General features: G+C 31.4%; 1 protein-coding gene across 3 annotated transcripts in view; it reads left to right on the forward strand.

Moving 5' to 3' along the window:
- Positions 1–14,999, forward strand: part of LOC142318857 (mitochondrial ornithine transporter 1) — a 34,520-nt gene that overhangs the window by 11,791 nt on the left and 7,730 nt on the right. For all 3 annotated transcript variants that reach the window (XM_075355421.1, XM_075355422.1, XM_075355423.1), the window contains exons 2-5: positions 4,059–4,303; positions 6,931–7,074; positions 12,069–12,249; positions 14,310–14,459. In XM_075355421.1, the coding sequence (XP_075211536.1) occupies positions 4,059–4,303; positions 6,931–7,074; positions 12,069–12,249; positions 14,310–14,459 (720 nt within the window). The remainder of the gene's footprint in view (positions 1–4,058; positions 4,304–6,930; positions 7,075–12,068; positions 12,250–14,309; positions 14,460–14,999) is intronic.

A 14,999-nucleotide genomic window follows, 5' to 3' on the forward strand; every position in this document is an offset into this window, starting at 1 on the left:
AGACCAATTATTATTAGTTTCGGTGTAGACTGCGAGATTAAAAGAAGGCCACGGAGATGGATTGTTGAAAAGGCAGATTGGAACGGATATCATAAAGCATTCCAATCTCAGTATGACGATGGAGCGAACATCCTCGACCAATATTCTTCTTTTACGTCCTTGATACTTAAGAATGCCAACAGATATATCCCACAAACATCGGGTAATCCTAGACGTCCTTTCGTTCCATGGTGGAACGATGAATGCAAAAATGCTATTAGGAACCGACGGCAGGCACTACGTAAATTTAATCGTAGGCCTACAACAGAACATCTAAATTTATACCGCAGGGCTAGAGCGGTGTGCCGTCGAGTATTCTTGGACGCTAAGAGGAATTCATGGACGAAATACGTGAGCACTATCTCACGCACTACTTCCACGTCTACTGTATGGAAGAAAATTCGTGCAATCTTCGGATCACAGAAACAATCTATTCTTGGTCTTATTGATGAAGGAGAACTCCTTTCATCATCCTCGGAAGTGGCAAATAGTCTAGCAAAATCTTTCCGCTCGGTGTCTCTCACCTCATCATATAATAACGATTTTCAACGGTACAAAATACAAATGGAGGTGTTGTCGTTAAACATTGGTGATTCGGTTGGTGAATTAAACACTCCATTCGTATTTAAAGAATTGTCACATGCACTTAAAAATTCACGGGACACTTCCCCTGGACCGGACAACATTCGCCTTTCCATGCTTTCACACCTTCCTAATTCGGCACTACAACAACTTTTGAATATTTTCAACGGTTTATTCTCCGAACAAGTCTTCCCACCCGGCTGGTCAGAAGCATTTATTATACCAGTACTAAAACCTGGTAAAGACCAGACGAACCCCTCAAGCTATCGCCCTATTTCATTAACAAGCGTTTTGTGTAAAATAATGGAGAGAATGGTAAACCGCAGACTTACATGGTACTTGGAGAAACATGGCTTTCTATCTCCAGAACAGTGTGGTTTTCGACAAGGACGATCTTCCATTGACCATTTAGTGTCACTAGAAACAGCCATACAAAACGCTTTCCTCAATCGGCAACACCTCGTCGCTATCTTCTTTGATATAAAAAAGGCGTATGACACAGCCTGGCGACGTGGTATCCTTAACACTCTCAAAAAATGGGGAATCAAGGGCAATATGCTTGCTTTTATCCGGGGATTCTTAAATCACCGAACGGCTCGTGTTCGTGTGGATGATTCGCTCTCAGATAGTGTCATCTTAGAGAATGGAGTGCCCCAAGGTAGTGTATTAAGTGCCACCTTATTTTCTGTAGCCATAAATGATATTACCAAATGTGTTCAGGCTCCTGTCTCATGCTCTCTATTTGCTGACGACTTTGCTATCTACATTGCAAGCCGTTCGGCACCTACAGCAGAGAGACTACTGCAGAACACTATATATCACCTTGAAGCTTGGTCCAGGACTACTGGTTTCACATTTTCATCCGAAAAAACAAAATGTGTAGTTTTTTCTCGGCTACGAAACCCTTCTATTCCGCAAATTTTTCTGAACGGAGAGACTATTACTATCTCTACTTACGTCAAGTTTTTAGGTTTATTTTTTGATAGTCGTCTTACTTGGGTCAAACATTTAAAAGAATTGAAAACAAAATGTTCCAAAATTCTAGATATGATGCGAGTCCTTACTAACACCAACTGGGGAGCCGATAGATCATGTATGATACGTTTTTACTATTCCTTTGTTCGCTCCCGTTTAGATTATGGTTGTGTCGCCTACTCTTCAGCTCGTCAAACCGTGCTTAAAATGCTGGATAGTGTACATCATGCTTTCCTTCGGCTAGCCACAGGCGCGTTTAGATCAAGTCCTGTCGCAAGCTTACTTGTAGACTGTGGTGAACCATCACTTTGGGATAGACGAGACCAGCTCTTATTATCTTATTTTGCTCGTCTCAGAGGACAGCCAAATCACCCGGTTCTTGAGTCAGTCTTTAAAAATCCTAATCTAGGAAAGTATGAGGATCATCCACGTCGTACTGCACCTGTAGGTGTCCGTTCCTGGCGTCTGCAGCATATAAATGTTGACACACCGTCATTCTTTCCTATGTACCCTTGCTCATATCCTCCATGGAGAATAAACCTCATAAATTTTAATTTTGACCTGACCACATATAATAAACAATCAACACCATCTATCGTCTTTCAGCAGATGTTTCAGTGTGTTCTCCAAGACGAAACCAGACGCGGTTGTATACACTGATGGATCGAAACAAAACGATACAGTTGGGTGTGCTTTTGTTGTCAATGAGAGAACTTATATGTTTGGTCTCCCCAGTATTACGAGTGTGTTTACCGCTGAACTATATGCTATAAATAAGGCTCTAAACATCATTAACCCTAAATATAGAAAAATTCTTATTTGCAGTGACTCGTGTAGTGCTCTCCATGCCTTAAAAAATTTTTATTCTAAACATCCTATCGTCATTGAAATTTATAACGCAATCGCTGAGTTGAATAATCGCAACACAGAATTAAGTTTTTGCTGGGTCCCTAGCCACGTAGGGATTCCAGGTAATGAACATGCGGATTCTGCTGCCAAAGAAGCATGTAACCAGCCTCCTTTCACCACCCGAGTTGCTACTGCTGATTTCATTAACTATGTAAAACAATTTTTAAAAACAAGGTGGCAAGGTGATTGGACAGCTACCGTTGATAATAAACTCCGTCAGATTAAAGATTCTGTGTTACCATGGAACTCCTCATACAGAAAACCCCGGCGTGAGGAAGTAGTTCTCTGTCGATTGCAGATAGGACACACGAGAGTCACACACGAGTACCTGTTTACAAGAGGACAACCACCTCTATGCGCAAGATGCAACTGCCACGTGACTGTGCGCCACATACTCGTGGACTGCATATGTTATGCGGCATTGCGTCGTAAATTTAAATTACCTAGTAACATCCGTGGTATCTTGCGTGATGATAAGGAGGTTTTAAACCGGATGTTTATGTTTTTACGTAGTATAGGGTTAACACAAAAAATTTAATACTGTTTCTTATATTTTTTAATACTTTTAGTTTTTTAATAAGTTTATTTTTTTTATTATATATTTTTTTTTTTCTCTGAATGTTTGATATTTTTATCCGATTAGGAGCCTTTTACACTTCTTATCGGAATTTGTTAAATTTTATAAGTTATTTTTTAATATTTTAAAGACTGACTGTGATATTAGTTGTAAGATTTGTGTGATATTAGTTGTAAGTTTTATCTCCTTTTTTAATTTTAAGTTTTATTTAGTTTTTAACATAGTAGTTAGTTTTAATAAGTTACATGTTAGTATTTTTGTTATCCGAAAATGGGCCTTTTACACCCATTCCGGATTTGATTTCCTGTGATAGTAGTTTTAAGTTTTAATTAATTTTATTTATTTATCGATTCTCCGGGCGATGATAACGATCATTCGTTTTTCGCCCAAAAAAAAAAAAAAAAAAAAACAACCCATCTGCCATTTGCCATGGAAGGAACATCATCGTAGTATTGAAAAGTTCTTTTGGAATTATGTTTCTAGAACTTGTAAGTGGTATTAAAATGATATTTTTTATGTATTGTGCAATATAATTTCATACCATAATTTATCATGATGATCTTCAAGAATGTTATTATTTTCCACATTATCGGTTATTTTTAAGAAATCTTCCTCCTTGACTACAGTCCGGCTACTTTACTTTATTGAAATAAAATATTTTGTTATAATAAATATAATTATAATTTGAACATTTTTTGTTATGACCTTGGCCAAGTTAATTAGTAAAAAAAAATAATAAATGCTTTGTTTAAACAAGGATTGCAAGACTTGTGTGACAAAAGTGTAGTTATGTTTTAATTCAGTAACAAGACACTTAATAAATTTACTGTTTGAAGGTTGCAAGCTGATTTTTATCATATTCTCATAGTGTTTTGTTACTGTTTTAAATCTCCTTAATTAGTGCTTATAATTTCTATTGAATATCTAATTATTCAAGTTCATTAAAACGCTTTTTAAATAAATTTCATTGTTACAGGTGCAGTGGCATTGGTTTATGTCGGCCAACCCTTGGATACAGTGAAGGTGAAACTGCAGACCTTTCCCTGTTTGTATAAGGGAATGTGGGACTGCTTGCGTCACACTCTTGTCAGTGAGGGTGTACGCCGAGGTCTTTATGCTGGCACTGTTCCAGCTTTAGTTGCCAATGTCGCTGAAAACTCAGTCTTGTTTGCTGCATATGGTGCATGTCAGAAATTCATGGCATTTGTTACTAACACTCCAGTGAGACTCATCATTATAATTATTATTATTAATTTTTCTTCTTGTTTAGAGATAAGTTGAAGGAATTTTATTATTAATTCTAGAGAGATTTTCTTCTATTAATATTTATTATTGTTATCTTCTATCCTTTTCAAACATTTATTGTATTATTAAAGAATAGGTAGTAGGATTTCTCCAAAGGAAACTATTCAGTGTTTTTTGTTTTAAAAAACAATGAGTATAAATAAGCCTACTGGCTCAGCCTATTTGGGTCACCAGAAACATTTATTGTTATTACTTTCCAATAATATTATTTACTTCAGAGATGTGATAACTTAATGTAAATGAATTAAGCTGAATGTTAACAAATTCATCTAGTAGAGCAAATTTATTTAATACACTATAAAAATTTGCTTAACCATTTTCTTCTCTGAGAAGTTAAGAGGTGAAAATCTGTTAACTGTTTGGTTCATGAAGGTAATAGGTAAAGTAATAACTTTTTGATTAAAGATATTTACAAATTGTACTGATACGATCATCAATTTAAATTTATATTTATCTGTTATTTTATATGCTGTTTTGTAATATCTAGCCTCCTTGTTTATTCATTTTACATATTATTCAGAAACATGTAATTGAACAATATTCACATAAACTTTTTTTGTTGTTCATGCAATTAAATATCTGCAATCTGTTACCCTGAGAATAATGATTGAGTGTTTATAACTGACTTGAAATAGAGAAAGCCAACAGCAATTAACTCTATATTCCATTTTATTACAGCTGGCACTCTATACAGTTGTCAATGGATGATAATGAATGAAATTTTTTTTTAGCATATGCAAAAATGTCATGCCTGATCAGGACTCAAAACCAGAACCTCTGGATGAAAGGTACATTACTGTTTCGCCACTGAGATTGACACAAAAACTATAGTATTGTTTAATTATACTGTAACCTTCAATTTAAGATTAAAGTTGTAAACTCAAATCTGAACTAGCTGTCACTTTTTCTATTTTGTGAAAAAGCTGAATCTCTTTTTTCTTAGTGATTTAGAGTGAAGACTAACTTAATTTAGTGAAAGTTTTAATTACATTTGCCATAAATTAAATTGTTCTGAAATTGATTTAAAAACTGCTCTGTGTATTTTTAAACATGGTATATCATGGATATAAAAATACAGTCTTTTGGATTGGATGGATTTTTTGAATAGTTAGTTTAATCATTTCTTTCATCATGTATCCTCTACATTGTTGTTAGTTGTTATTAATTTTGAAGGTGAAAATATGGGTTATGATAGTATTTAAATCTGTTTATGAACATGAATCCTGATTACAGTTTATTCAGACAGCTCTATAAACGTTAATTCTGTTGGTTGTGGCTTTACTGGCAACAGAACATACATGTTTGGCCTTCCCAGCATCACCAGTATTTTCATTGCATAACTGTATGACATTAATAAGGCCTTACATGTAATTAGCCTGAAATAGCAACATGTTGTTTGCTCAGATTCTATGAGTGCCCTACAGGTGATTAATGACGTGTACTATAGATACCCTTATTATCTGTGAGATCCATTGTCTCATTTCACAAATGGCTAGATGTAATACAACAGTAAGCTTCTACTGGATCCCCAGCCATATAGGAATTTCAGGAATGAGTGCCCAGATAGTATGGCAAAGGAGGCTTGTTTCCAGCCTCCTTTCACTGATCGCGTCCCTTCTAACAATCTTGTCTGTTTCCTGGAAAGGCTGGTTCATGATGAGTGGCAAAGTGATTAGAATGCTACCATGAACAATAAAATTCATCCAATAAAGAATACTGTTTCCTCATGCAGAAATAATCATCAAGAGGAGATTATTATCTGCCATTTGTGAATAGGGCACACTAGGCTCACTCATGGATATCTGATCACTCAAACAGATGCACCAGTTTTTGCTCACTGTGATTGCTGACTGACAGTGTGCAACATCCTTGTAGATTGTATTTGTTATCTGGCAATGTGTTGCGAGTTTAAGCTGGAGGCTAACATTCAAACTAGTCTAGGAGATGAAAATTTTCTATCCTTATGTTGTATGGTTTCTTAGGGCCATCTATTTATACTCAATTATTCCGTCAATTATACTGCAGTGTGTATTATCAGCTGTTCATGCCAATTGCCATATAGCAGTTGGAAATTTTATTGTTGTAATTGAGACATAAAATGTAACATCTGTTTGTATATTACAACTAATAAGTCATGTCTGGGTGATGATAACTCCAAAGCGTTTTTCAGCCAGAAAAAACGAACAAAAAAAATGTTTATTACTAAAAAAGTATATTTGTAATCTATTTATGAGAAAGATTTATAATAAAATTATAGGAGTTGGTCTCCATCTCATGCCATATTAAAAGAAAGGCAGACCTGAATCTGAAAACCTATTATACAGTTGGGAAATGGATATTTTAAGTATCACTTTTGTTTATGAATGATAGAATTAGGGACACATATAAAAAGTAATTTTTTTTAATCATAGACAACTACATTCAATCAATTCATGCTCAATACCCAGTGTAATATTTGAGTACATTCTCAGTACCCAATAGTTTTATTTATTGCTATAATACTTTTTGGTCCATTTTCATATTTTCTTTTATGGTTTAAACAGAATGCACAGGATTTGAGTGTTCTGTCAAATGCCTCAGCTGGATTCTTGGCAGCATTCTTTTCATCATTTACACTTTGCCCAACTGAGCTTATTAAGATCAAAATGCAGGCAGCTCAAGAATTAGCAGGACATGATTCCAAAATGGTAAGTTATAAGTATTTTCTGAATAAAACTAATTTCACTGTAATGTTTCTTTTATCATAATGTTACTTTAATTTATTCCAAGTAATTTCATTCTTATTTCACTAATTTTTGTTAGTTTCATGGTGAGAATGCTGAATTTATGTAAATTCCAGTGTTATTTTTCCAGTAGCCATTGTAATTCAACTTTGCTGTTGATCGTAGAGTAGTTAAAATTATGTGACTGAGGCTCATTTGATATTTTGATGTTAATTTTTGTATAATCGTATTATACAAAATTTTTTGTATAATCGTATTAAGGTTTAGTTTTTTTTTTAATTATATGTTTTATCAATTTATAAAAAATGTAGATGAGAACTACAAGTTTTCGTCCCACTTCAGATAAGACTGAAATGATGAGTTATAGGATAAAAGTAAGGGAGTATTTATGTAATTATTTTTGGTTTTCATTTGATTAAATTAACTTACATTTCACTTCATTTGATTAATTCACCTTTACTTAAATTTATTTTAAAGTTTCTGTTCAGTCGTTTAGGGTACAAAAGTGTTTGCATTTTAAGTGTATTTTTGGGTACCGTAGCATTTACCAGGTGTGTAAATATGAAACCGGAATTTGCCCATAGATGGTCCTAGCTGTCAGTGTAGTTACCGTCAAACCACACCATTGGTGCCATTTTCTTTTTTTGACAGCTGACAAAGATTCAACTCACAACAATACAAGTTTCATACAACAGCATAGTTTTAATTAGCGTTGAACATGTCGAGTTTTGTACCTGTACAAATTACGATTTGCCGACAGCATTGATTTTCTGTTACCATTTTAAAAAAATCTTCTGTAGAATCAGATCAAATGCTTGTTGAAGCTTACGGTGAGCATGCTCTTGGTAAACCACAGTGCTTTGAGTGGTTTAAAAAAAAAAATTCAAAAGTGGTGATTTTGACATGAGAAACAAAGAATGGTGGAAGACCGCCGAAAGAGTTTGAAGGTAGCGAATTGCAAGCATTGTTGGTTGAGGATGATGCTCAAATGCAGCAACAATTCGTGGATCAGTTAAATGTAACATGAGAAGTCGTCTACGTATGTTTGAAAGCCATGGGAAAGATCCAGAAGATGGGAAAATGGGTTCCACATGAACTGAATGAAAGACAGCAAGAAAACCGAAAAACCACTTGCAAAATCCTGCTCACCAGGTACAAAAGAAAGTCATTTCTGCATTGAATTGTGACAGGTGATGAAAAGTGAATATATTTCAAGAATCCTAAGCGTAAAAGATCATGGATAACTCATGGTAAACCATCAATATTGATTTCAAGGCCAAATCGCTATGGAAAGAAGACATGTTGTGTTTGGTGGGATCAGAAGGGTGTGATCTAATATGGGGTGCTAAAAGCTAGCAAAACCATTAATATTGAACGCTACCGACAACAAATGATCGATTTGAGTCAAGCATTGCATGTAAAACTACCAGAATATCAAAAAAGGCAACACAAAGTGAATTTGCTTCATGATAATGCACCATCACACACAGCAAGGAAACAATTGAGGCATTCAGTTGGGAAACACTTTCACATTTGGCTTACTTAACAGACTTGGCTCCATCCGACTGCTGTTTATTTGCATCGATGGGACACGCACTTGCTGAGCAGCACTTCACTTCTTATGAAAATGTACGAAAATGGCTTGATGACTGGTTTGCCTCAAAAGAGCAACAGTTATTTTGGCGTGGCATTCATAGATTGTTAGAGAGATGGGAAAAATGTATAGCTAGCGATGGACAATATTTTGAATAAAATATTTTTTATCGTTTTCTTACAATAAACATGTATTTTCTATATAAAAATTCCGGTTTCACATTTACACACCTGGTACATGTTAACTGTATGAATTTGAAAAGAAAAAACAAAAAAAATGTTGTATCACATATAGTGCATTATTCAAATGTTGATTTATTTTTAAAAGTCACTGTCATTTTATTCATTAATTTGTATTTTTCCCTTTTTTCCTCAATATTTTTGTAGGTTTGATGAGATTCTATAACGAGGAAAAAATAAACACTTTTTGTTGTTTAATGTTTTCATTAATTCTGTTTTCAACCCAAAAGGCATTTTGCATTACATATTTTCCATGTGTCAAAAAACAATGCTATTTTGATAAGACAGTTAGAGTTAGATTGATTAGTTTTCTGAACACTCATTTTTCTATTTTAATTAAGAAATTATTTATAATTGTATACAATTATTATAATATTCTTATCAATCTTTGCAGCATAATACATTCATAGGTATACACTGCTTAATGAAACAGCATAAAAATGTTTGTTTAATAGTTCATAATAAATATTATATTTCACATTTATATTGCATGCTTGTAATATATATATATTTAGAGAAATTTATTTAGATTTTAATAAATGAACATCCAATTAATCCTAATAATTGAACAGAACACACACACACACACTCTTTCTCTACAATAAGCCCAATCCCTCTTTTAGTATTCAGAAGAGCCAGACCATGAAGAAATCTTTCAGTGCAGCAGAACAGAAAAATCTACAGTGCAGTTTATAAATAAGCTGCTAAAATACTGCATAATTTAAATTCTACATATACCATTATTAAAAACAATATATATAATATATATATATAGAAATATTATTGTTAAAAGATAAGATAAAAATCCAAAGTCAAATTATTAATTCAGTTTATATATATATATATATATATATATATATTGATAATAAAATACATTGAACAAAAATACTATTATAAATTTTTATTATTTAATGTAGTAGTTGACTGAATAAAGTTATATAACTTTTAGTTATCTAAAGATTTAATATGTCTGAAGATTTCGATACAAATGATTAGTGTTGATATGCATAATTTAATTATATTATTTATATTCTTTTAATTAGCAAGATAAGATAAAAATAAAAAAAATGTTGTTATTTCAGCTATTACACCAAAGCAAATTAAAACGAATAAAGTTATTTAATAATAAGTATATTTAATTTTATTTGTAGTGGTTTAAATAAATGACACATCTAATTCATTTAACTTGGCCAAAATTTAATTAGTATAAAGCCAATGTTTGATTACAAAAAAGGAAAAATCTTTCTTTGTGCAAGAAAGACCTAAAATGAGGATTGTTCAGTCTCATTAAAAGTAAATTTCTTAATAGCCTGATTGATTTCTTTGTTTTGATTCGCTTGCCAAATGACTGTTTATTCATTTACCCAGTATATAGTATTATAATTGGAAAACAGTGTAAAAAATAATATAGTCAAATGCTAAATTAAAAAAAAAAAAAAGTATATACAGTATATACTGCCCCCAGCATGATTTACATATTGCAAACTACGGTTCACTACTTAATAGAACAGAAGAAACTAAGTAATCAAGAATTGTCTTTTGTAATTACCTTTTTCTTGAATGCTGAAATTAAGTACCAACTTCCATGGCAGAGTGGTAGCTTATCAGCCTTTCATCTGGAAGGTCCCAGGTTTGAATCCTGGGTGGTCATTACATTTTTCATTCTTTACAAAACAAATTCCCATTCTATATTATTCCATGCTTTGAGCTTTTCACAGCATTAGAACACCACTATCTTCAGCATATTATTTATTGTTTTCTTTGTTAAATAATTGTAGAAAACACTGTTGATTATATTTACTTGGAATGGATTTTTGTATCTGCATACAGATTTATATCTGCACACTTATTATAAAACAGAGTTGGATGAATCATACCCTCTTTTTACTGTGTATCATACAGAATATCTTTACCTTATTACTCAAAAAAATACTTGAGAAATTGAAATTCAGAACATTAGTGTGTATAAAATTTACATGTAAAGTTGTAAATGCCAAAAGTACTTCTAAAAAGGAGAGGAAAAGGGGATCCATTTTTATATTGATGTAAAAGAACATGTTATTACTAAATATTTAGCAGTCAATGGTATTAACATCGCCACACAATGGTACTTAAAACTCTAGTACTATATTAAAAAATAAATGTGATTTTCTAAAACATTTTAGAAGTATTAAATTTTTGATCACTGTAGTTTTTATGGTTCATATAAAGTAAAGAAATGATACTGTTTTTTTTTTTATGAGTTGACTATTATATAAGAACCAGAATGTTGGTTTTATTCTTTACCTGTCGAAGGGTTTGTAAATATATGGAAAACACAGGTAGTAGTAGGTTCTCTCCATTTTCAATGACTATTTATTATTTCTGATGAACACATATTGGATTTTTAAGGAGGATGATTATGATATTTTGTTATTATTTAATGTAACTTTTGAATAGAATTAGATAAAATGTGTTTCTTTATCTATTGATTGTATTATATTAGATAAAAATCCAATCTATTTGATATAATGTGTAGATGATGAGGTTACGTCTGGGATCGGAATCATTCTAAAAGAGACCTTTAATTAAAATTTAGTTGTTACTCCATGAGATGTTCAAATGTAAAATTATCAGTTAGTAATGGTATTAATATTTAATACTAAGTGTAAAAATTCACTACTAATATTAATTAATTGTAGGAAAAAATAGAAAACTAGTTATATATATATATATATTATAACATTTTTAATAATATAAATAACATTCTCTCTCTTTATCAAGTTGCCATAGATAATGCTGCAGAATTCCACTAAAAGGTATAACTTCATGCTGGAACTTTCTTTCTAACACTCCTTTACTCATTAAATATATGTTATATGAATTAACAGGTAACATTATTATACAGGAGTGATTCACAAGTAGCATTATTTCTTTAATTTTTTTATGAACAATACTGCTATTTATATAAAAAAAAAATACTGTTCACATTATATTTTTATGCATAACTCAAATAATTTTGTTTTGCAAAATGTTCTATGTATTCTTTATGATCCTTAACACAAACGTTTTCTTATTCTTCTTTCCAGAATAAATGACTTTTTTTAATTATTCATAAATTAAATTAAAATTAACTTTATGTACAGAAAAGGAAAACTGCATTTCAACTAACTCATAGAATATTACAAACTGAAGGAGTTCAGGGATTATTTCGTGGATTAGTTCCAACTTTTGCTCGTGAAATGCCAGGATATTTCCTTTTTTTTGGAGGTTATGAGGGTACTCGCTATTTGCTTACCCCTGCAGGATACAGTAAAGAAGAGTGTGGTAAGTAGTTTTTATAAATAACTAAAAAATATAGTTTTTTAAAATTAATTTTTTATTTTCTGTACTTGTCTGAGCTCTATTTGCGTATGAAATGAAATGAGCTAGATGATAGATGAAAAAATATCAAATTCTTGTTCAGATTTTTTAAACAAGTGAAATTTTGATCTCTTATTGACTGGAACGTTTTTTAATCGATTCGATGTTAATGACTCTAGATACTTAATTATTTCTGCAGGCCTGAATTTTCTATTGATTTATTGTTTCAGCAGTTGTTATGTTCTGCATACACTTGTAACATATCGCAGGGCTATTTACCTTAATTTTCAGTTTTTCAAAAACTAGAATGGCTCAAAGTATAACAGAATTATTTATTTGTCCCTAGCTTAATATTGCTTGCCTAGTTGAACTAGTTTAAAGATCTTTTCTGAGTCAGGTTAATAATTGGAGAGTGGTATGTTTTGTACATTTTTAGTTTCTTACCATAGAACTTTTTATGTTCAGAAAGCTGTGCATCAATATAACACAAAAGATACTAAGCAGTTCCCTACACAATGTGATATTACTTAGAAAGAAAACCATACTACATGGAGATAAGAACATTTAATGTGATATGAAATAACAACTGTAAAAAAACTGCATGAATGTAGACTAATTAGTGGATATTTTATCAAATTTATATCCTTATGGTGTTGATGAGTTCCTCACCAATGTTTCTTAAATTTAATGTTTTATGAATACGTAACTTTTTTTATTTCCTTTCAGACTGGAGGATCTGTGCTCTGCATACTAATTAAGATATTTACAATTTTTTGATGCCAATGTTATTAGAACAATTTTTTTTATAATCAATGGAATATGTAACTGATTTGGGTATATACTATTATTACTGTTTTTTTATGATACTAATTATCTATATTTTATTAGTTGTATGTGTGTGAAATATTCACTTCAGAGAGGTTTAATCTGAAATATGATTTATGTGACAAAAGGAAAATTAAATGAAGGCAATTTCAGGGAATGTTACTACTGGATAATCCCAGTTACAGTAACTGCCTTAATTTCAAATTGTTCACACCTGTATTTGAACTCAAAAGAAAGAGAAAACAAAATTGAATGGAAAAACTTATTGTCATACCTTTAAGTGATTCTTAAAGCAGCCAAAAGCACTTTGCTGTATTGAACATATTCAATATTCTATATCAGTATACTTCGGTTTGACATAGTTAAAAGGGAAGTAGGGTGAGCAATATCTAGAGGTGGTGTATTTTCGTATAATTAAAGAAATAATAAATTTTTAAATGTTGTGATTTCACTGTGATACTAATAATGAGGCTTAATTTACTAAAATTTAGTAATCGGGCATATCTAGCCATCTGTTTTAATTGGAAGTATAGGGAATTTTAATGTTGTGATAATTATAATTTGAATGATAGATTAAAATTAAAGGTGTGCTTAAATTGTTAAAAATGATTCAGGTATCTTTCTTTGTGATTAGTTTTCCCTATTAATTTTTCATATAGTGTTCTGACTTGAGGTGTTTCATGTCAGACAAGTCATTTTCTGTGTTATGAAAATTTGTGTTTTCTTTAATTTCTTTTATTATTTATGAATAATATACCATCTATAACCAAGTTTAAGAACATACATACTGTAATTTATTATCACAGCATAAAATGTTTGTAGTATTATGTAAATATTTTAAATGTAGTTTATTTATATTTTTAAATATCAATAACTATAATTTTTTTTTAAATTTAATAGCAATATTTTTGCTTTTTATGAAGTATCTCATGTTTTTTATAATAAAATAACACTGCTCTATATTGCATTATAAATATAGATACTGTTCGTTGATGAAGTTTTATTGAAATGAGTTTTAAACATATTTATGTTAGAATAACAAATATTTTTGTGAAAAAACATAGTTTAGCAAGAAACTGGATGGTTTCAAGTAGATTAATTTATAGGAAATGACAATTTTATTGAATGTGACAATGGATTGACACATTCAAATTAAATGCAATTGAAATTATTTTTAAATTTGATGTTTAAACTTTTAGGGCCAATAACTACAATGGTTGCAGGGGCAGTAGGTGGATTATGCCTCTGGACAGCTATTTTTCCATTTGATGTTGTAAAATCAAGAGTACAAGCAGGAAATATAGAAGGATCTCTTTTACACAACACTGTTTCTATTTTTAAAAATGAAGGTAATTGAAACTATACATAACATTTTACATTTGGCTTGTGATTTTTGGCTTTTTGGGTAAGCAGAGTCAATAGATTCATTTACACAGTTTGATAAATGACTCTCTTAAAACAGCTTTTTAAATTTACTACTATCAGTTAATTAACAAAACTTAAGTGTATGTTAATTTTGATTTCTAAACTTTTAGAATAAAGTGTGTTTATAGATCAATTAATGATGTTCAGCCATTCAGTTGTATTTGACATTTGGCAATTCCATAGGTGAATGTTCCCCATGATTGTCGGTCACATACAGCTTTAAGCTGCACTATTATCCTGTTGGTCACTTTTGATAGTATCAAGCCAGTGTATCTGTGGTCATCCTGTTTTTCTTTTTCCACTAACCATACTAACCATAATCAAAGTTTCTAAGCAATTAGCACGCATGATGTGGCCAAAGTATGTAAGTTTAAGTCTTGTGATTTTAAGCTTGAGTGAAATTTCTGGTTTTATACATTCAAGGACTTCTTTGTCTCTGATTCTGTTTACAATCATGGACAAGA

Source organism: Lycorma delicatula, chromosome 2 (assembly GCF_047948215.1).
Source record: "Lycorma delicatula isolate Av1 chromosome 2, ASM4794821v1, whole genome shotgun sequence".
Taxonomy (NCBI): domain Eukaryota; kingdom Metazoa; phylum Arthropoda; class Insecta; order Hemiptera; family Fulgoridae; genus Lycorma; species Lycorma delicatula.